We start from the raw sequence: 24921 nt of genomic DNA on the forward strand, positions 1-24921 counted from the left end.
TCCCCCCCACAGTTAGAATCACTCCCTAGGACACACTTAACCCCTACAGCGCCACCTAGTGGTTCACCCCTTCACTGCCAGTCACATTTACACAGCAATCAATGCATTTTTAATCGCACTGATCGCTGTATAAATGTGAATGGTCCCAAAATCACTCCAAAATTGTCCGACGTGTCCGCCATAATGTCACAGTCATGATAAAAATCACTGATCGCCATCATTACTAGTAAAAAAAAATTATCAATAAAAATGCCATAAAACTATCCCCAATTTTGTAGACGCTATAACCTTAGAGCAAACCAATCAATAAACGCTTATTGCGATTTTTTGTTACCAAAAATATGTAGAAGAATATGTATCGCCTAAACTGAGGAAAAAAAAATGTTTTTTTATATATTTTTTGGGGATATTTATTATAGCAAAAAGTAAAAAATAATGCTTTTTTTTTTTTAAATTGTCGCTATTTTTTTGTTTATAGCGCAAAAAATAAAAACCGCAGAGGTGATCAAATACCACCAAAAGAAAGCTCTATTTGTGGGGAAAAAAGGGACATACATTTAGTTTGTGTACAATGTCGCATGACCACGAAATTGTCAGTTAAATTGATGCAGTGTCGTATTTCAAAAAATGGCCTGGTCCTCTAGGGGGTGAATCCTTCCGGTCCTTAAGTGGTTAAATACTGAGGGAAAAACATTATGAGGGAAAAACATTACTCGTAACTAGCAATTCATTTATGACATTCTGGTTGCTCACTAATTTCTTGTCCCTTACCCCCTACATCCCCCTATTCCCTTTTGTTTTCTTTATTGACACATTTTAGGAATAAATACCTGAGAAGTGAATTTGTTTTTTTCCTTTCTATTTGCTCTAACTTATTACTGATTTTACACTTTATTTTTATTTGTTTATTTATTTATGTATTTATTTATTTATTTATTTATTATTTGTGACATTATTTATTTATATGTTTTCCATTTACTGATAACAGGTACATTGTATTCATATATGTATTTTATTGTCAAACCTGAATTCTTTACTTAAATAAAGAATATACAAAAAATAAAAAAAAATATATATATACTTTTTATAGATTAGATATGTATATATTTTGGAGTAACAATAAAGGTTTGTACTTTGATTGGTTTTTAAGGTGTGACAATTTTTGGGTTTCTTAAACATGCTCTGGTCTCCCCATACTTTAAAAATAATACTTGTTGGACCCCACGAGTCTGAACAACTTAAGGCCAATCTCTTTTCTCCCATTTACCTGCAAATTTCTAGAATAGCACCTCACTGACAACAGCTACTCCGTACTCAAACTCTTAAGCTGGCCAGCTAAGTTCTTATGTTTTTGTTTTGATTTCATTCAGCCAGTGGATTCCTCCATTCACACTTACAAGGTGGATGGAGGAATTCTCTCTGCCAGGACATTGTATTCTGAAAGCAGGACCCGCTGACAGCCACTGATTGAGAAACGTTTTCTAGCATGTCCATTCGACAGAAGTCGATCAGTCGAACCAGCTGAATTTCGATCAGTGTTGAGCCAACTTTAGACCTTTCTGCTGCCTTTCATACACTTGACCACCCACTTCTCAAAAAACTTTTCTCCCTTGGCCTCAAGGCTCTTTTCTGATTCTCCTCTTACCTATCCCAATGCACCTTCAATGTCACCTATAACACTATCTCCTCCTCTCTTCCTCCTCTTTCTGTAGGGGTCCTCTAAGGCTTTGTCCTCAGACCCCTCCTGATCTCTATCTACACCTACTCTGTGGGTCATGCAAAACAATCAGTTGTTAACCTCACATGGATTCCCATACGATTTCCATGCTGACAACACCCAAATCTATTGGTTTACTCTTCAGCCCACATCTTCAGTATCTTTATGCATCACAAATTTACTAACTGACATATCAGTATGGATGTCACATCACTTCCTCAAACTCACCCGTGTCCCCTACTCCGACTTTTCCATCCAGATCAATAACACAACTATGAGTTCCTCCCCTCACGTAAGTGTACTAGGTGTAATCCTGGACTCTGACCTCTCCATACGGCCCCACTTTGTCCAAATATTGCTGCCTTCACCCCTGTAACATTTCCAAAATGTGCCCCTTCTTAACAATTGGCAACACAAAGTTACTAATTCACTCTACTGTTTTATCTCTCTTCAACCTTTGCAACTTCCTCCATATTGGCCTACCTTTACATATGCTATCCTCCCTTCAGTCTATCATGAATGCTGCCACCAGACTTATCCAGCTTACCAACTGTTCTGTGGCCATTGACTCTCTTTGCCAATTCTGAATGTTTATTCAAAACCACCACAAACCTGCCTCAAGCTGGATCACCAATCTTTTGTAAAATATAACCCAAACTGTCCTCTCTGCTCCTCCCACTCTCTACCTCCCTTGTCAACTCCTCTTATGCATGACTCTAGGGTTTCTTTAGAAATGCTCCCTTCCTGTGGAACCCCCACCCCTAATTTGTCTGTCTCCTGCTCTGTCTGCTTTTTAGGCAATCTCTTAAAACTCATCTCTTCAGGGAAGCCTATCCCACCTCCACCTGGAAACTGTACTTTCTCCATTAACTCATCCCTCATACTTATTATGTTTTGTACCACTTGCCCCTCCCTTTTAGATTGTAGGCTTTAATAAGCCAAGCCCTCCTAACCCTATTGTTTCTAATTGCAATTTAACTGTACTGTCTCCCTTTATTTTATAATGGGCTGTGCAAACTGTTGGGTCTATATAAATCCTGTATTATAATAGTAGCAATAATAATAATATTTTAAAAATACTTGATAATGTCTTAAGTTGAGCCAGCACACCTTCAATAAAGTAGTACCCAGTGTTTAGTAGCAATAGAAAAAAATGGTATATGCTTAAAGCCTTCAACACTCTAACCAAAACTAAAAATTATTTCGGCTGGAGGTGGACCCTAAATTATTGAAAATCCATCAATGTATCAAGATAAAATCCATAATAACTAAAAAGCATTTTCTATGTGTGTGTGTTAATAGCAGCTATACTAAATCTTACATGGCTTTGCTGTTATATAAACTACTCAGTGGATGTTTTCCTCTATATGATGGTGTATTGGGAACCTGCACCAATAATCTTAATCTTAAAAAGGAAAGAAAAGTGTTATATCTTACTATAAAAGTAGCTGATAATCTGAAGAATCAGGTATACAGTCAAGGACAGGTAAAGGTGAAGCTTAGCACCTATATTGCCTAAACAAAAATGGTAATTCAGTTGGTATCTCTATAAATAAAAACTTAATATATCAAACTATCGCAGTAGATGACCATATAAAAGACTAAAACAAATACTAGCTTAGCACCTCTAGCACTCGACACATGAGTGTATTATAACACGAACCATATAACTATGCAGGTAAATTAATTCAAACATTCCAAGAACAGTAAGATAAGATACTAAAAGAAAAATTATTTGATCATTGGACCTCTAGGACTGAGAGCCCTGGGGAACATGCAGGCTGCCACAGAACACAGTGACATCGGCCCTCGTGTATGAAATTGTCTAAAGGAAATGAGTGCTCTGCTCATAGCAACTCATACATTTGTGTCTTTCAGCACTATGAATTAGCAGTTCTTGTAGACACTGTTCTACATGGGGGTCTGACAGAGAGGCACCTTAGAATCTAGACAGATAGGGGTAAGCAGGGGTGTATAACACATACCAGTTACTGCCTTTTAAATAGAAGGAATATAATTGTAATGGACTGAATGATGATACTTCAGAAATGGTGCAGGCATCCACTAAATTGCTACAAATACAAATGCATTAGCTCTAAAGAATTTGTATACAATTTGTTTATACTAGTTATTCAATGACTATGTTATGCAATGGTTCCTAACAATACTGTTCGCTCTAACAGATTTTTCTATGAATGAATTAGTGTTATATTACTCAGAAAACATGGCCACAATTAAAAAGAAACACTGTGCTGGGTAACTTTTACCCATTATGCTGCGTTGTGTAGGCTGAGATTGCTATGTTGCATTTAGGTTAGGTATCTGAACTGAATGTTAGAGTGATGTAGATGCAAAGTGCACTGACTTGCTGCAATAACAGCATACTAAACGTGTGACAAAGGGTGACACCAAATAGATGAGTTGCACTATTGTTGGTCTATGTAGAAATGTTGCTGTGATGTATTGTTGCTGTCCAGACTCAGTCGGGGCCTCTCCTTAGACTTGGACATAGTAAGACAACCGCTGCAGCCACTGCCAGGAGGAAGAGGGGATTCCACAGAGCAGCCTGGGAAAGAGAAATAAGGGGATGTAAGGAAAACACAGCCATGCCATTAGGGGTATTTATTACATTTGTTAAATGGTGGCTTGACATTTCCTCATTCATTCATTTTAACTAACTCCACTTTGACACTTATGCTTCTCTCCACCACTTTTAATGGCAATACACTTTATGTGTACAGCATATTTCTAAAATGGCTAATGGGTGAATTGCTGATCTTTTGCGGCTATACACCCCTTGCAAGATTCTTTGCATTTACAAAGCTTTGCTGTGCAGACTTGTTAATGCATTTAACCCAAATTAAAGCCTGGTAAACACTAATAATGTTTTTTCTTTCAACCCAGTTGGAGCTGCTGTACTAACAGTCAGATTATAGTACAACGATCTCTCCCTGCTGAGCTGTTGTGTTCTGACAGGAGGACTGCCCCCCGCCAGAATACTCCGGTCAGGGCTCTTAGCCATTGGCTGAGAGTATAGATTAGGAGCCAGTTGGCTGCTGGTATTCCAGCATGCTTGTCCAACAGAAGCCGGCCAAACATCTGGTTTCTGTTGGACCGGCTGACATACACACGGGCCATTTTTATTGAACCGCCCAATGTCTCCTGTTATTTGGCCCATGTGTACTAGGCATCAGTCTTTTTTGCTCCCTCTGCCCAATATCCACATTTCCCATTCTTCAGGCGGAAAAGCGGGCTCAGTAACAATTACTGTATTTATAGTATAGCCAATGCAATACTTTCATTGACCTTGACTTTTTTTAAAGTACACTATGTATATATGAAAACTAACACTTTTTTTCTTTTTAATTTTGGGTAGGGAATGGTTTGATCTTCAGTCACATTTTTTTTTATGCCATCTGTTTCCCATTGGGAAGATTTACCTTTACCCGCAGACACAGGAATTGAGAGAAAATTTCTCCAAGGGGAGGAAAATGCCCTCTTAGATATTTGTCACTGCAACAAGTGTCCCTATTTCAAAATTTCCCCCTCTTCCTGTTCTAGTGACAACTCAAACTCATTGTCAGTAATGGTGACATTGGTAATCAGGACAGTTAGAGAGAGTGAATATCTGCAACACAGATGCAGACAACAATAAAGAAAAAACTGATGCCAGTTGTAACCCTTCAAAATGTAAAATAGCTTTAGATAACATTTAAGCATTTACTGTTTTCAAATAAAAAATCTTCAATGTAAGCAGTGATTTCATATGGACAACCACCAAACTTTGTCACTCCTACAGATAGGTCTAAGCATTTATAAACATCAAGCTGTATGGTCAGGTTTAAAAAGAATAGCAGCTAATGCAAAAAAATTCTATTTAACATTTTTTTCTGATCTTATTATGTCTCTTTAAATTGATCCAAAAATGATAAAGCCCATCTCCAGCAAAAACATGTGCTTTTAAGTCTGTATATTGTGGATAAGGTTTAGAACCTGTGTCCTGACATATATGATCTCTGCTCATTTCCTGTTTTCAATACATAATGTTATGGGGTCAGGAATTGAGAAGAAAACTCCCTAATGAAGACACAGGGAAAAAAAGCTTGAGAGAAGTCCTAGCTCTTCAACTTAAAATGCGTTATTGCTGTCCTATCTCTCACTGGAGAGATTTGTTCCTTATTTTGTCAGTTGCCATATCTATATTTAATTCCTTATGTAGCTTTAGATCCATTGTCTTGTATCATGAACTGCAAAAAAAAACCTAAATCTTCCTTTCTCTAGTAATGCACAGTAAAGTCAGGTACTCCATGCTGATAGCTGACCTTTACATATTGGAGCCACCATTGCCTCAGCCTTGTAATTGACAACCAACAACAGCCAGCCAGAAGCCTATGTAGCTCCATTATTCACAGCACTGCTTTTCAATTGGAGTGACTGACTTCCTGCTGGAGGAAAATTTGTTTATTTGCTGCTCATAGTTTGGTGCCAAGGCTATTGGTTATAAAAGAATATGGGACAGGGCATTGTAAGCAATTGAGTCCCTTTTACATGAGCACCTAATTTTTTTCACGAAAGAGGGCAAATGCCTCCTTACCCTCTACTGTGAAACTTGGGGCAGCTACAAAATCAAACACAGGTTGTAACTCTTCCCCACTCTAACTTTGTTTGACTGGTAATGGGCCTTACCATTTCCAGAAGGATAGTGGTGAATGAAATATTCTGTTTAGAAAACCAGACACATGTATGCATGAAACAGAACAGGTATCATTAATAACAAGCTCACTACAATACAATTACTATTACATCAATTGTGAAAGCAGGATTTGAAGAAAAAAATTAAACAGCATTAAAACCAGAGGATTACCATTACAGCCAGGGAACTACCTTATTTAGATCATGGCAAGTGCACTTTACAATGGACCTTAGCCAACTAGGCTCTGCTTTTTTTTTTTTCTTTTTTCTTGCTGCCAAAATGACTAGTAATAATTCATAATTCCCATTCCACTCACAGTTATATCACTGGAAAGAAGAAACATTTTCTGCAGTAAGCTGCTCATGCTTATAATCACAGATCAGAGACAGTCTTATGATATAGGTAGCTGGAATAGTATGCAGGGAGTAGTAATATAATAGAAGTATGCAGGGAGTAGTAATATAATAGAAGAAGCATGCAAAAAAGTGACTGGTTCTGCTCTCTGATACTGTAATAAGTGCAGGCAAGAAATAATTGAATTTTTTCAGTAATCTGGGATTATAAATACACTAATATTTAACTTTTATGACAACCCCCTCAAAAAGGATTAGTCATTTAAAGTGACTTTGTCACCTAAAATAAAAATTCTAAATGAACATGACTAACATGAAAAAAATTAACACTTAGAGGTTCACCAATCACTGATCACCACAGACAGCTGCCCAAGCTGTACTATTAGTGGATCATCATCATCAATTAGTTTATGTTTGATAAACCCAGCCATTAAAAGACCATCTAGACACAAATTAGTGCACACAAAATTGTGTGCAAAACAACTGAAACTTAGCAATACGTTGCCATCAATACAAAATGGGTTACAAACAATGTTAAATAATGTACTTAAGATTTTATTGAAAAATTATAATGATCAGAAATGTGCATATCAGTTTTATAATATCTAGTTAACATAAATCTACCTTATTTTCAGGTTTCCCCTTTAGGTGTACCATACATACAGTATGATATGGGCTTTTTTAAAAAAAAAAAAGTTCAAATTGAAGTAACTTGTAGAAACCAATCAGAATTCATAGATTTCCTCTGATTATTCTGAACCCCGATTGGCTGCTGTGAGTTACTGTATTTTGCATATTGTACTGTAAGTCTACCCTTTTTTACTGGTGCTGAGACCTGTAGGGCAGAATTCTGTTAAAAAATGGGCATAAAAGAAAATTTTGTAGTGCCAATCAAGTGTAGATCCTGTGCATAGGAGAGCAGTAATCAGGGCTTTTTTTCCCAGAGAATAGGTGCAGGAACTCCCCCCTTCTGAGTCACTCCTTGTCTCCGCCCCCTACCCACCTCTGAGCACTGTTCCTTGGTTTCACTTCCTACCCACCTCCCAGTACCGGCCCTTTTAGAGTTTACAGAACCAAGTATCATTTTGTGGTGCTAAATAATTTGTGTGGGATTTTGTTAATTATAACAAGAAAAGCAGAAAAATAGATCCTCTGCAGCCAGCAACAACAGACCCCACCCCAGCAACAATAGACCTCCCCCCAGCAGTAATAGATACCCCCCCCAGCAACAATGGACCGCCGATTACAAAATAATACCCCAGCAACATTAGCTCCACCCCTACAACAATATACCCCCAGCAAGATCAACAGATTTCCCAGTGGCCAGAAATGATAGGCCCTCCAGCAGCCAGCAACAATAGACCACTCCCTCATCAATTGACCCCCCCCCCGCAACAATAGACCCCCACACATAAATGGATTCCTGCCAGCATCAATACACCCCCCAGTATCCCTTGCCATTACATATACGTGCCCTACGTTCTTGCTGAAAAAAAGCCCTGGCAGTAATTAACCACGCTGTAAAAGTATATAAGAGTAACAAAGCTATTTATAAAAGATTATTTATATTGGATTCTGTAATCAGTGGTCTCTTCAAACCTGAATATGTCTGAGATAATGTTATCATCCTGAGGCAGTACATGTGATGATGTTTGTTGTATAAGTTGCTCAGTTTCCGGTTTCCAGTGAAAATGATCTGTACAGTCCCAGTTGTCCAGCCTTTTATGCTAGTATAAAATACACGGTCCAGTTGCTAGTTTGCAGCCAGAGGTAAATGCCTCCATTGTCCATGGTGCCAGGTGAAAATATATGGTCCAGTCCTTGGTGCCTTGTGGAAACAATATTGTCACATTCTTAATGCGTTCTGTAAAATATACTGTTCGAGTCCTTGGACTCTGTGGAAAGCATATAGGATAGTCGCTGTTGCTCAATGGAAATATTTTGGCCATAACCTGTAGTTCAGTTGGCACTCGTGAATATATTAGGCAGCCTCTTGTATGCATTGGAAAGCATTATTTACCAGTTTTAAAGTGGTACTAAAGGCAAGATTAAATATGACATATATGATGCAGTCTGTCACTATAGCATTGACAAAGCAGTATTTGTTTTTCTGTTACTTCGTTGTTACCTGTTGATTCGGCTGTTATTTTCAACTTCCTTTAGCAGACCAAGCTGCCCATCAAAAGTGGAAAATAGAAGGTTAAGACAAACCATTTACCAGTAACTGACTGACAACTGGTGCTTATAACAGTCAGCATTTATTCATGTATGTGAAACCTTTATCCCAAAAGGAAAAAAACTGTTTACTGTAACTGCTTAAAGTTGTTAGCTGGAGCTAGACTTTAAGGTATCAAAGGTCTGTACGTTTGTGACTGTATTAAATTGTATCTTTTGCCAAAACATTTTTTAGGCCTGGAGAGAGCATGGAAGGGTTGGAAAGATATATTCCCCTTATTTGTTTTAAATTTTATTGTCACCAGGGAAAAATATAATAGGAAACCAAACATTTTACAGTTGTCACTGAAACAGGGATAAATATAAAACCTTCTAATGAAGACACCTGTAGTAGTGACAACTAAGAGGGGATTTCTTTGCAAAGATTTCCTCACACTTCTTGTGCCATTGGGACAGGAAAGTAGGATAAATTTCACCAGTAAAAATTTCCCTACTCCATTGAAAACAATAAAAAGGGTTTGGCTAGAAATACACTTTAAGCTAGTCTCAGCTGGAGTACATTCAGCTTTAAAGTAGATGCAAACCTGAATATTTTTTTTTTATGTCATAATATAGAGTATAAGATTTCCTATCATTTGAGCCCAGTCTTGCCACAAAGAGTTGATCCATCTCTGAGCAATCCTCTTTTATTGTTCAGTGAGATAAATCTTGACAAACAGAGAAAAACTTTGTCAAATCCTCCCCCTTGCTGTGAGTGACAGGTGATTTACATCTCGTGCATTAGCCTAAGACACATGCAGTATTTTTTAATTCCCTCCCCCACTCCTTTCTTCTGCTGCTCTGCCAGGATTGGATGTTCCACACCTCAGCATGATTTGGCATGCTAAAGTCATGTGGTTACTTTCCTGTCTTTTCACTGGATGTTAGAGATCATAGCAGAAGTTCAGTGTAAGAAATACACAGGAGAAAAATGCATATTGACAAGGGGAGTGTAGAGGTGGGCGGGGAATCTACTGACATCACGACTCCACCCACAGAGCTCCAGACAACAGACCCACCCACAGAATATGCAGTTTTTCGGCTCTCATAACAGACATGGGAGACATTTGACAGGTAAAGATACATGCAAGGAGGCATGTATATCCTTATAGATAACCACTATGGCAGTAGTTTAGAAAGGATGACATTGGGTTTACATCCACTTTAACAATGTAAAAGCAAGATTATACAATACAATACAATTATTATATCTCTTTAAACAAACATAATGGGTCATTGGTTAAATGCATTACCAATTTGCTGTTTAGTTGGATCCTTCAAATGCCCTTTGTGCACAGTTATTGCCTGCTGGAGCCACTTGTACATGTAGTTAATTCATACCTCCCAACTGTCCCTGATTTCGAGGGATTGTCCATTCAGTACAATGCCCCTCTGTCCCTCTTTCATCCTCTTTTGTCCCTCTATTTGGTCTGATCTATATAGTTGTATATAAAATACACTAATTATTTATCAAAAAGTGTTTTACAGTGCTAAACCTTTCATCTAGATTTCTAAATAGCTGCATTTGTAAATTCCAAAAGCCAATATAGAGGAATAGTAGTGTTAAAAATAAGCACTTTTGGGTTTACATAATCATTTTTTTTGCTACAATTCTCCTTTAAGGGGGGCGTGACAGGGGATGTGTCCTATGCCTACATACGTTTGCTAATAGGCGTCCCTCATTCAGAAAGTTGGGAGGTATGGTTAAATGGTTCAGTTGCACAGCCTTTTCTCCTTTGCATAGTAGGGAAATCTGAGAATCCATTTGATATTTAAAAATGTATTTTTTAAGATTTCACCCCATCTCTACTTGCCTTTAAAGCTTCCGGAGCCAGGCTCCTGAAGCTCACTTCATGGCTACAATATTCCCTAGTTATATGACTGCCAACAATGAGAAGTACAGAGCAAGATTCAGGAATATTTAAGCACCCTCAGATATATCCAATTACAATAGAATATTGGTTTAGATTTATTCATCTCTAACTACGGGATTTGAACTAATGCCAAAAACATTCCCACTGACTATTTAGCTTGGCTTAAATTGAGGAAACAGTGGCAAGAGTGAGAAAGAAAATGTGGGAATGCCAGATACTGCATTTCTGGGCACCAAAAGCAACTGTTGTACATTTTGCCATACTTTATTCCACTCTACAGTAAATTATACTACCTAATATGTTTTCTTGCATGTCAACCCCTTATGTATTCTTCTTACAGCACTGGTAAACATGAATGTAAGTTTGCATGTTAGACCTAATACTAAGTACTGTCAGTGTTATCTTAGCTCCTACTAGCCATAACATTTGAACCATCTTATTTAGTAACCCACATATATGAGCAATGAACCACATGCAACAAGACAGGAGGAGGTCATTCTTTACCAACTTTTGAAGTATTAACCTTTCAAACTGTTACATCAATTTTGCTTTTTGGCAAGTATAATGTTATAAAACTAACAAAGCAGTATGAAAAAAAAAAACAGAGACGTGATAGGAAATGTTAGGGTACATACAAAGATAGCAAAGACAGATTCAGCATTGGGCATGGAAGCAGAGGCAACAGAGAAACTCCTAGCCGTGCAAAGCAATGCATGCAGAGCACGAGGAGTCACAAGGAAACCAGTACCTGATGTGCACTAGGACGTCTCAGCCCACCAGCACCAGAGTGTCCCCATTATAACAATAAGTCCTAGGAGGGGAAGGGAGAGAACAGGAGGGTCAGATCCAGAGGGGGCCTGAGAGAGGAAAGAGGAGGGACAAAAGAAGTAGGAAAGAAATAAGAAGGGAAGGATGAATGTTTCAGTGAAGAACACAAATAAGGGACATGGTTGGAGAAGGTGGAGTCAACACAATTTTAGGAACCATATGAATGAGAATAAAGATATGAAAGATGTCAGGTGGGCATTTGAATTAGAAATGTGCATTTAATAGCAAAGTCACAGCAAATAGCAGTGGGAGGTTGAGAGAAAGTGATGTTGTATGCGATTACAAGAATTAAGGTATGGTGCAACAGAAAAAAAATACCCATTTTACAGAAATTGGTATATGAGTATGATTTAGAATGAAAAGAAACAGGGAATGACAATTATATAAAACAGAATAAGAAAATAAAACAGATGTGTATGGAAAGCATTATGTCAAGTTATAGCAGATCCCATACAAACACCAGGAGACCGATCAATTTGACGCAAGACACCAGAGCAGAAAGACATTTTTGAAGGATGAAATGAAGAACAGACCATCAACAGCCAGAATGCAGGAGTTTGTATTTTATGTCAATGGAATATGTAGAGAAATAAACACAAGGGTGAAGAGAGAGTCCCCCACAAACCATATGGCAAGGGCAAAAAATAACAATTGTACATGAACAGCAAATCCCAGAAGAGAACACATGGATGGATTGTCAGATGAGAAAATATTGCAGCAGAAGAGAAGGAAAATAGCGAGCATGTTTATTTCCAAGAGAAAAGATTAGCACGGCATAAAGATAATATAGTTTATAAAAATTGTAAGAAATGAAGGAGATCATAAAAAATAAAGGAAAGACCGGGTGACATATGACAGATTGAAACAAAAAGAGAAGAAAAAAGAGAGAGAAATATTTTGGTTATAAAGGAGAGATCAGTGTGCTCAGCTTTAGTGTAGATTACATAATGTGCAGTCAGTTTTACAAAATGTATAATAAAACATGCAGATACTTTAATGCTATGTTACAATGTGTAAAGCTAAAGAGTTTTTGTAAAAAAAAACTACACTTTTAGCCGCAGGGTTGCCACCTCTTTCCTTTAAAACCGAACACATATTAATTACACAGGTTAGGTACCTGATTAAGAGGGTAATCAAACTCACTTACTTCTTTATCTGCATTAAATTAGCCTTTAGAAACTGTGTTATTAATACGTGTTCAGATTTCAAGGGATGAGGTGGCAACCCTTTTGTAGCAGGGCCCCTCAGCAGTGCACTGCAGGGGTTAACTGCTGTTAAGTCTAGGGGTTGAGGTATAAGCTGTAATACTTATCTATCTAGGTAATACTTACCTATTCCTCAACAGGCCTCTAGCACTTTCACCTTCACTCTGATGCTCTGGGTTGTGGGTGGGCCCTTGCCATCCTCACATTAAATGCAAGACTGCTGGGTCTGCAATGTATGTGTCAATGTCAGAGCACAACCACCATCCTGAGTGTCAAAGAGAAGAGGCTCAGGGACCAGTTGGAGGCATGCTGAAGCGAGGAATAAAGTATTACCGTTTATTCCATTCCCGATAGACTTAATGAGCATTATCAAAGGTATTATTTAGATCTTGGAGTTCAGCTTTCAGAATCATATTAGAAAGCCATTGTGTGATTGTGCAGTAAATTCAGTGGTGAAAGAAAGTTTGTAACTCTTTTAGGCTGATTCAATAACTGTGTGAGGTAATCCTGAAAAAACGATAATATTTTATTTCACTAATGGCACAACTTATTTAATGAGGATAACCAAAGAAATGTCATGGGGTTGATTCTAATGATTAGTTCACAAAGCATGTGCACAGTATACCTAAGTACACTTTATGAACCTTGAAGACATCTCCTACCATTAGGGGAAAAACTGATCATTTAAAATAGATATTTCTAGATCAGTGGAACAGATCTCACCCTGACTGACAGCTCAAAGGTTCATTGGTCTCAGGGGTTACATACCTGAAAGTTGATAGAAGGGGTGCCACTGGTCCCACACTGATGGCTGTGTTGCTGGTGCTGAAACTTGTCAGGCACCATCAGACTTTATTGTTTCTGTATAATAAAACCCTTGCCAAGGAGTTGTGTTGTATCAAAAACATGCAAATTCAACTGAAATGGTTATACATCTATTAGAAGAAATCTTTCCTATGATTGCAAATTCAAATCTATTGCTAGCCTAAGGATATTTATCAGCATTAATTTTAGCAGTCTTATGCCCCGTACACACGGTCGGACTTTGTTCGGACATTCCGACAACAAAATCCTAGGATTTTTTCCGACGGATGTTGGCTCAAACTTGTCTTGCATACACACGGTCACACAAAGTTGTCGGAAAATCCGATCGTTCTAAACACGGTGACGTAAAACACGTACGTTGGGACTATAAATGGGGCAGTAGCCAATAGCTTTCATCTCTTTATTTATTCTGAGCATGCGTGGCACTTTGTCAGTCGGATTTGTGTACACACGATCGGAATTTCCGACAACGGATTTTGTTGTTGGAAAATTTTATAGCCTGCACTCAAACTTTGTGTGTCGGAAAATCCGATGGAAAATGTGTGATGGCGCCTACACACGGTCGGAATTTCAGACAACAAGGTCCTATCACACATTTTCCGTCAGAAAATCCGATCGTGTGTACGGGGCATTAGTGTAATAGTCAGCAGGTGGATTGAAGGCTTTCCTGACTACATGGGCCTTTTGAAGATGACTAATTTCTACTTCTGTATAGTTCTACACAAGACGAAAGAGCTTCTGTCAGCTAGGAATTCATCTTTGTTATTGAAAAAAAGAACCTTTAAGACTTCAGAGTCTAGCCTGTAACTCTAGCAAATTCAAAATTAAAATGGGTGCTTTCCAGCACAAAAAAAACATGGGGCTGCAGAATTGGTTTGTTACAGACAGCCAAATAAATAATTATTTGAATCTTGGTTGGTTCAGCAGGGTCCGGCCGAGATTTGAACTATGTATGGGCAGGCTGATTGTACCCAAGTTGATTGATTGATTGATCAACTTGGGTACAACCAGCCTGTCGGATCTTTCATGCAATTATTGCAAACATCTATAGCCCCTAGCAATAAACACTGCCTGTTCTCCTACCAGGGACAGCTCACCTAACTGGGAGAACACAATAACTCCACTGGAGGAAGTCCCCATCAATACTGACTGTGTTGATGGGGGAATCGAGTGATTTTCTTTCCTACAACCCGTGGTTGCAAGAAAGAAAATTTCACCATCTATGGCAAGCTTTACAGATCTCACTAAACTTTGTTTTAGTTACTCCTGTCCCCCAGTGGACAATATGCAAGTAGCACTTTGTTCCATCTTTCTAGGTGGTGTTGATCCCAAGGTAGTGTGGTCAACAGTCTAATTGCCTCCCTTCACGTTGTTAGACCACGCAGCTAGCAAGGAGATGAGTTTTTAACCACTTATCGACTGCCGCACGACGATGTACGTCCAAACTTTGGCGGCGTATATCGTTGTTATGGCAGCAGCTAGCTGCCATAACCCCGGTATCCCCGTTTTCGTGCAGTGGCTGGCTTTCAGATAAAAGTGGTCCCTGTGGTGGATTTGCCGCGAGATCACTTTTATCGGTGGCGGGAGAGGGCCCCCCCCTCCCGCCGCGATCCGGTGCCCTCCGACGCTTACCGGAGCCGTCGGTAGCGGCGGAGGCGATCACATCCACTCCGTCTTGTGTCTGGAGACAAGTGAGGCTAAGATGGCGCCCACTCATCTCCATGACACTGCTGGGCGGAAGCGACGTCAAAACTTCACTTCCGTCCACGCCTCTTAAAGGCACATTTTTTCAAATGTCATTTTTTTAATGACTTTTTTTTTATTGCATTTTAGTGTAAATATGAGATCTGAGGTCTTTTTGACCCCAGATCTCATATTTAAGAGGTCCTGTCATGCTTTTTTCTATTACAAGGAATGTTTACATTCCTTGTAATAGGAATAAAAGTGACACCATTTTTGTTTTAAAACAGTGTAAAAATAAATAAAATATTGTAAAATAAATAATAAAAATAAAAAAAAAATTTTTAAAACCCCCCGTCCTGACGAGCTCGGGTGCAGAAGCGAACGCATACGCGAGTAGCGCCCGCATATGAAAACGGTGGTCAAACCACACATGTGAGGTATTGCAGCGACCGGTAGAGTGAGAGCAATAATTCTAACCCTAGACCTCCTCTATACCGCAAAATATGCAACCTGTAGAATTTTTTAAACGTCGCCTATGGAGATTTTTCAGGGTGAAAGTTTGACGCCATTCCACAAGCGGGCGCAATTTTCAAGCGTGACATGTTGGGTATCAATTTACTTGACGTAACATTATATTTCACAATATAAAAAAAAATTGGGCTAACTTTACTGTTGTCTTATTTTTTTATTCTAAAAAGTGAATTTTTTCCAAAAAAGTGCGTTTTTAAGACCGCTGCGCAAATACGGTGCAAAAAAAAGTATTACAACAACCGCCATTTTATTCTCTAGGGTGTTAGAAGAAAAACCATATATAATGTTTGGGGGTTCTAAGTAATTTTCTAGCAAAAAAACCTGTTTTAAACATGTAAACACCTAAAATCCAAAACAAGGCTGGTCCTTAAGTGGTTAATGAGTGGTGATTATTGACATTTGCCTCAGACACCAGATGCTTCCCTGAGTCAAGCTCTGTCCCTAGGTAGGGCTAGGGGATGTGTTAGCTACAGTGGCAACAAAAAAAGAAATTTGTCAAGACAGGCAAGCTCAAGCAGAGCTCTGCCTGTGCTCTGCACATATGCACTGTCACTAGTGATACTGGAGGAGGGGTAGGTTGATGGCACGCACCTGGTTCCCCCGTTCCATCCCCTGTGTCTTTTCTTTTACTTGAATTTTATTGAGAAGCATAAGGAAAATGAGCACCCACACAGTGCAATAAGGTTATACAATAGCAAAAGCAAATTCAAAATGAGTTTGTCTCTGCAAGCATTATACTGTACATTATTCAATGATGCAGAAATAAAAAAAATAAAAAAAGGAATAACAACCATGCCTGGCAGCATTAGGTTAATAGGCAATCAAATAGCAAAGCTATGTCTGAAATTGTGATGCATTTTATGTCCCCCCAAAAAAGGGGGCAGGGGGGTCATTGAGAGAAAGGATAGATGATTCAAGTAGCATTTAATTCCCCCTCCCCTCCTTCACTCCTCCAGATGAAAGAAAAAAAAATGTCCATAAAGACTGGGATGTACATCATCATTCTGACCTAGGCCAGAAACCAGGAAGCAACTGAAGAAATCTAAAAAAAGTTTAAGACAAGTAAATATAATATACCTTCTTATTTATTTACTAATGCTAGCAGCAAAAGTATTAAAAAACAGTTAATGTTAATTGAAAGAGTTTTGTTGCGCTTTAAACAGTCAGCTAAGTATCAGGGAGTGTTAAAAACCATTACACACCATCCCCATCGTGAAACATGGTGGTGGCAACAGCATGTTGTGGGGATGCTTTTCTTCAGCAGGGGCAGAGAAGCTGGTCAGAGTTGATGGGAAGATGGATGGAGCCAAATACAGGGCAATCTTAGAAGAAAACCTGTTAGAGTCTGCAAAAGACTTGAGACTGGGGTGGAGGTTCATATTCCAGCAGTACAATGACCCTAAACATACAGCCAGAGCTACAATGGAATGGTTTGGATCAAAGCATATACATGCGTTAGAATGGCCCAGTCAAAGTCCAGACCTAGATCCAATTGAGACTTTGTGGCAAGACTTGAAAATTGCTGTTTACAGACGCTCTCCATCCAATCTGACAGAGCTTGTGCTATTTTGCAAAGAAGAATGAGCAAAAATGTCATTCTCTAGATGTGCAAAGCTGGTAGGGACAACCCCAAAAAGACTTGCAGCTGTAATTGCAGCGAAAGGTGGTTCTATAAAGTCTTGACTCAGGGGGGCTGAAAACAAATGTCAGCAACACTTTTCAGATATTTATTTGTAAAAAATGTTGAAAAACATTTATCATTTTCCTTCCACTTCACAATTATGTGCCACTTTGTGTTGATCTATCACATAAAATCCCAATAAAATACATTTACGTTTTTGGTTGTAACATGACAAAATGTGAAAAATTTAAGGGGTAAGAATACTTTTTCAAGGCATTGTTTATGGAATTGACACAATTTGGGGTCCAAAGAAAAGCTGAATCCTAGAAATATTGAACATCAATTGTGTACATGGGTTACAACTTATGGAAATTTTCTGGATGCAATTACAGGTCAAATTACTGGCTATATTGTTGTATCTGCGTTTACTACTAATATACATTTACATAGAGATGGATGTTTCAGTCCTAAGAAATAGATGTATTATTTACTATTTGGTATGAGAGGTTCAGAATTGGTTTGAATTTGTTTGGCAGCTGTTAGGAAGTAACTGCATAACTTAGTGCTGACACCTTAGCACAGATGTCCATGGTGCCCTAGCAGAAAAGTGTTATATTTATATACAAACTTAGTTATCAGTTAATTAATGAAATGAGAGAGAGATTGTTTTAGGTTACATTTCTTCTAAAGGTGTTTCTAAGAGAGTCACAAACTTTCTTTGCTTTCTGTCTAAGTAAAGTCAGTCATAGATGAAATAACCTTTCATCAGAAAAATAGGAGAAAATTATCTTCACTATGGGCGGTTGAAGGGAAAGCTGCCATTAGAGAAATATAGAGGATGCCATTACTAATGTCTCCTACAGAAAATGTCTGTAATCTGGTTGGCATGCTGATGCAGTGCCTTCAAAATTTTCATTGACCCAGAACAAGTATAGATATAAGGTTTTTTAATGTCTTATTTGTTACATGCTTGTTCTGTTTAAAAGACTTAGAAACTGTTGGGACCAGGCCACACATTTCTCTAATGACAGGTTCGTTTTAGGGGGCACCATAGAAACAAATATATTTCCAAACATTTTATAGTCAGTTTAAGGATGATACTTACTTTATAATATTATTTATAATAAAAAAATAAATGAGTCCCTAGATCCGTAGCCTAGTGTAATGAGGTACATTTTGTTAGCAGCAAAATATAATGCATGACTGTCTGCAGCAAGCTACATGCAGGCATTGTGCAGCTGTAAGATTAGTAATGTATAAAGAGTTGGATGATACATGCATAGAACATCAGCACATTTAGTTTATAGCCAGACTTCCTATTATACTGAGTAATGAAAGAAGACTAAAAAACAATGCCAACTTAAGCAACTCTGTCATAGGGGTGGTAAGAGGCCTGCTGTCATGTATAAGGTGTGGGTACCTGGAGCATGTACCTGCAGCAGACTCAGAGCCCTGCAGTCATGGCAGAGTGGACAAAGCTCCAATATGTCCTGGCAGTGTTGAAGATTGCCTTTTCCCTCCTACGCATTCCTAATGGTCTCAACGTTTGACAAGCTGCCCCATTGACCAATAGGGATTTACGGGAGAAGAGAATGGACGATCAAGCTTCAGTAATATGAAGATGTGTTGGAGCTTTACCTGTCAGAATAGGCCATTGTTTGGGTATAATTGCAGGTCTCTGAGGATGCTGAAGGTACATACGAGAACTTTAGTTACCTAAACTTTATATCTGACAGCAGGTTTTTTTTCATGGTATATTGGTTTAAAATAGCAACAAGGATTTGTTGTTTCATTGTAGTGATACTGTGAAGGGTATCCGCAAGAAAGAAAAAAAAGTTAATATACAGTACATACTGTATGTATCTTAACATTGTAAATCCCTACTCCAACTAACACTTTTTTGTTCTGCATATATATTACCTCTGGAAGTTTTTTGTTTTTTTATTACTGTCTTTATAGGTGAGATTTAATAGACAACAATAATAACCTAACAGAAGTTCTAACCCCTCTCCACTAAAATAATTGTATTGAATATGGTAATGAGGTACTGTGTAACATGGCACCTCAGTAACATGATAGATGGTTACATGGTAGTGTTCAACATGGCACTTCAGCAACACAGTATATGGTAACATGGAACTTCCAAAAACATGGTGTATGGTAACATGGTACTGTATAACATGGCACCTCAGTAACATAGCATATGGTAACATGGCACCTCAATAACATGATATACGATAACATAGTACTGTATAACATGGCAACTTCTAAACATAGTAAATGGCAACATGATACCTCAATAACATGGTATATGATAACAGGGCAACTCAGTAACGTGATACATGACAGCATGGCACTGTGTAACTTGGCACCTTAATAACAAGATATAGTACTGTACAACAAGGTGCCTCTGTAACACCGTATATGGCAACATGGCACCCTGTAACATGGAACCTTAGTAACATGGCATATGGTAACATGGCATATGGTAACATGGCACATCATTAACATGGCATAAAGAAACCCAACATCTCTGTAACATGGCACTTTAATTGCCTGGTAAACTACAACATTACATTTGTGTAACATGGGACCCATTTTACATTGTATGGTAGCAATATGTAACCTTAATAACCAGGTATGTGATGACATGGAATATCAGGAATATGGCATTTGACGTATTATATGTGTAACATGGTATATGACATTTCACCTCTGTAACATGGGATATGACAACATTGCACCACAGTAACATAGGATATGACAACATGATACATCAGTAACATGGGATATGACAACTTTGCACCCCAGTAACATAGGATATGATACATGGTACCTCAGTAGCATGGGATATGACAACATGGCACCTCAGTTACATGGTATATGGCAACTCTAAACCTGAATAATATAGTAAATGGCAGCATAAAAAGGTGATAAGCACCTGAGATCACTATTGAAAAGCATGAATACAGTCTTAAAAATTAGGAGGACTCAAGACAATCATAGTCTACCATTCTAAACAGCTACTAAGAGTCCAGCATTTCAGTGGGGCACAGCCCACCTTACTTAGGGCCTTGAAAAAGAAGGGCTGTGCTCTGCCAAAATGTTGAACACTGAGTAAAGCTGTTTTGAATAGTACATCATAACTCCTCTTCAAAACCTGTGAGTGCCACTTTCTTTTTTAAGACTGTATAGATGGTTTTCTATAGTGCACTCCGGCACCTATCACATTTAATTCTAGCTGTAAAAAAAAATAATTTCAGTACTAGATTCTGATTCAAGCAGTTGTTAAATTGTTCTTTCTGGCAATGCGTCTATGCTTAAAGTATATATAAGAACAACCTCGCGCTAAAATAATTTATAACAAACTGCTGCACTTAAAAATCCCTTGAATACTGGAAAGTAGGCAAAAATAGAATAATAAAACAAAAGTGCGCTATCAGTTAAAAGATATCAAACTCTATCAATAGTGACCACAGTAATAGTCAAATCAACGTAGCAAAATATCGTGCTCAAACTAGCAAATTAGTAACAGTGAATAAAAACCAAAAAAGAAATGAAACAAACATGTGTCAACCACATAAAATGTGTCACCCAGGGGCTGATTTACGAAAAGCCATGTGCCATCAGTAAAGGCGTACAGTGAGGCGCCACGCACATTTTCATATTTACAAAATGGTGTGCCGGGAACAGAGCGCGAATCCCCCATTTACTATAGCGATCTTGGCGCATGGGAGAATGCAATCTGTGCGCAACTATGGACATGGCGCACGGCATCTCCAAATCAATATTGACAGAAGATGGAGGTGCCAATATTATGGGGTGATGTGAGGAAGTTTAGTAACAACTGCCCAAGTAACAAATATGCCTAAATTAGAATGAGAAAGTTACTTTTTCAGAGAAAGCCTAATGTGCCTGCAAGTATGTTTAGAACTGCATGAGATCAATGTAAGCAGCGGCTCTTGCGCTCGTTCAAATGCGTTTGTTCACTTCGTGGCCAAAATCTTAGTAAATGTTAAGCAACGTAAATGCAATTGTGTGGGTTGAATGGGCACACTTCTAAACTTGACAATTTTTTTTTTTTTTTACGCTGGTTCACCTTTATGTATTTTTTTAAGGATATTTGCACACAGGACATGTTAGCACGTTACGTGGCCAACAGGTGACATGCACCTTGTTAAAATTATGTAAAAAGACTCTCGCTCCTCTAGCTCCTCCTAAAAGGGCATTTAACCTTCACCCTCTAATGCATATGATTTCCTTGGGCTAACTTTTCCTTTTAAAGGGGAACTCCACACTCCATTCTCCAATGCTTTTGTCTACACCCTCTAACCCCTTGGATTTCCATGGGCTAACTTTTGCTTTTAAAGGGGAACTCCACACTTCATTCTCCGATGCTCTTGTCTCCCCCCTCTAACTCGTTGGATTTCCATGGGCGAGAAGAGCAATCGTCCAACCCCCTCCTAAACCATACAAGGCCACATGCACTCAACATTGCTGGGTGCCTTTGGGCCATGTTGGGCTCAGCCCAATACCAACCACAAAGCACCTTGTACCCACTAGTTTAAAGGGCCTTTACACATTCCGTAAAGCCCCCTGTCTGCAGCCCTCCACAACCCTAGCCTAGGGTTGTGTGGAAGAGGCCCTTGTCCCCCTGAATATGGGAACAAGGTGGTTGACTTTTGGGGTGCCCGAGCCCCTCCTGCCCTCAAGCATCCATCCCCCTGGATTGCTGTGTGTTTAGCTAGGGGTTTGTTAGTGTGTGGGAGGGGCACAATATTTTTGAGATTCGGGTGTTTTTTTTTTTTTTACGTTGGGGTTCTCATTTTAAGCCTTAACAGACGCAAATGGCCTTGTATGTATGGGGGGGGGGTATTTTTGTTTTGGGTTAAAATCTTGCAGCTGCAATGTAGATTTGTAAGTTTTCTCTAAAGCCGTACATCTTTGAAGCAGCATTTTGGATACATGCTACAGATGCACCACTTTACAGGCAGAGTAAGCTGCCCTATCCCCCCCCCCCCCCCCTCTAGTTAGTAGCTTTTATTCAATTTTGCATTTTTAAAGACACTTCTCCTTGTTTTGTTTTTGGGGTTGTTCAAATTGGTGACATATATATCCCTCAGGGTGGGACCTGGGCCCCCATACCCATTTTAAGGCCAATAATTAGAATATAATCCAGCCAAGTGGGGACTCGCAAAATTAACAAGTCAGTTCCCATAGACTGAAATGGCATTTGTTGTATAACTTTTGCCCATGTTAGGCTCTTTGTTTGCCCCCCTGGACCAGGGGGGTGTTTGTCCCATCTGTAATTTTGTAACATGCTGGATGATGTACTTAATTTTGGACAAGGGGGTGGCTTATTTTGTGCTAGCTGCATTGTGTGTGTGTGTGCCAGTCAAGAGAGAACATTTGGGTGTCCTTATAGAGTTGAACTTTCAGTGACCAGTATGAGAGAGTGAGAGCGATAACATCAGATTTAACACACCTGCTCCCCATTCACACCTGAGACCTTGTAACACTAATGAGTCACATGACACCCGGGAGGGAAAATGGCTAATTGGGCCCAATTTGGACATTTTCACTTAGGGGTGTACTCACTTTTGTTGCCAGCAGTTTAGACATTAATGGCTGTGTGTTGAGTTATTTTGAGGGGACAGCAAATTTACACTGTTATACAAGCTGTACACTCATTACTTTACATTGTAGCAAAGTGTCATTTCTTCAGTGTTGTCACATGAAAAGATAGAATAAAATATTTACAGAAATGTGTACTTACTTTTGTGAGATACTTTATATAGATCTATCTATCTATCTATCTATCTATCTATCTATCTATCTATCTATCTATCTATCTATCTATCTATCTATCTATCTATCTATCTATCTATCTATAGATGTAGGTTTTTGTGTCCACCAGCAGAGAGAAGTTGGTAACATGCCACATAACCAATTCTGGAGGCATAATAATGGTCTAGCACAGGAGTCTTCAAACTACGACCCTCCAGTTGTTCAGGAACCACAATTCCCATCATGCCTTGTCATGTCTGTGAATGTCAGAGTTTTACAATGCCTCATGGGATGTGTAGTTCCGCAACAGCTGGAGAGCCGTAGTTTGAAGATTCCTGATCACTCTAGCATGTCTTGAAAAAAGGTGGTTTTTCATTTGCCTTGTATAATGCCAAAGAAATATCATTTGGAAAATACAAGTGGGTCATGGCACATTTACATTCCAAATTTGGCACTTAAGATGGTCATGCACTATGCAATCTGATTGGCCAATCTCTGTACAACGCGATATTTAGGTAAAATAGGTAATAGGATGCCGCACTTGAACAATTAATTCAAATTATAGGAAATCAAACAGGCTCTTGCACTAGATCTAATTTATTTAAGATCTAACTGATTGCAGTGTATGGTCACCTTTAAAGATCAAGATCTGAAAATATGAATGTATTGGGTTTAGAAACTCTTCTCTGTTCTTTGTAATGTATTGAAAGATTTGGGTAAAAAAAAGAAAAAACACGACACATCCAATGAGATGAGATTAACCAATTGTATTGGGCGTGCGCTATTATCAATGAGAAAACCACAGTTACCCTAGCGACAGTTGCAGTTTGCATATGCAGGTGTTTATTATCGCTATTTGCGCTTCAATGTGCGCCGGTTCGCATGTTCAATCAATGATTGTTCCAGCGCACCAATTAATGTATGAACTGCTGGTGCAGTGCCTTCTTATTATTAAATCACCCCTCTAGTGTCCATATCGTTCATTACTCAAAGTCTAATGTGCAATATGTCTCAAAGACATCAATGTGATATAACAACATAAATGTCCAAAAACTAATAAAAAAAATTGTGTACAAACAATTTTTCAAAAAAAAGAGTAAATGTGCACTGTTCCCAGTTTTCCTTAATCACTTCCCGACCAGCCGCCGCAGTTATACTGCGGCAGGATGGATCTCCTGGGTGAGCCGTCGTAGCTGTACATCGGCTCTTTAAGTAGGAGGCGCACGCCGCCCACAGTGTGTCCCGGAGCCGATGCGAGTGCCCGGTGGGCGCAATGACCGCCGGGCACCCGCCTTCGCTCGTGACAGAGTGAGAACCGGGATCTGTGTGTGTGAACACATAAATCCTGGTTCTGTCAGGGGAAAGGAGACAGATCGTGTGTTCCTACTAAGTAGGAACACTGATCAGTCTCCTCCCCTAGTCAGTCCCCCCCCCAGTTAGAACACACCTAGGGAACATGGTTAACAACATACGCTTATTGCGATTTTTTTTTTACCAAAAATATGTAGAAGAATACATATCGGCCTAAACTGAGGAAAAATCTTGTTTTTTCAAAAAAAAATTGGGATATTTATTATAGCAAAAAGTAAA

General features: G+C 38.9%; 1 protein-coding gene across 5 annotated transcripts in view; it reads right to left on the reverse strand.

The window, feature by feature from the left end:
• Positions 1-1885: 1885 nt before the first annotated feature.
• CCDC136 (coiled-coil domain containing 136) overlaps positions 1886-24921 on the reverse strand; it is a 121173-nt gene continuing 98137 nt past the window's right edge. For 3 of the 5 annotated variants that reach the window (XM_073619338.1, XM_073619335.1, XM_073619334.1), the window contains exons 9-10: positions 11600-11708; positions 1886-4283 (exon numbers count right to left, since the gene is read on the reverse strand). In XM_073619338.1, coding sequence (XP_073475439.1) covers positions 11610-11708 — 99 coding nt within the window. In that variant the 3' untranslated portion in view covers positions 1886-4283; positions 11600-11609. The remainder of the gene's footprint in view (positions 4284-11599; positions 11709-24921) is intronic. The other 2 variants (XM_073619337.1, XM_073619336.1) reach the window with 2 other exon arrangements.

This window comes from Aquarana catesbeiana, linkage group LG03, assembly GCF_042186555.1.
Source record: "Aquarana catesbeiana isolate 2022-GZ linkage group LG03, ASM4218655v1, whole genome shotgun sequence".
In the NCBI taxonomy this organism is placed as follows: Eukaryota; Metazoa; Chordata; class Amphibia; order Anura; family Ranidae; genus Aquarana; species Aquarana catesbeiana.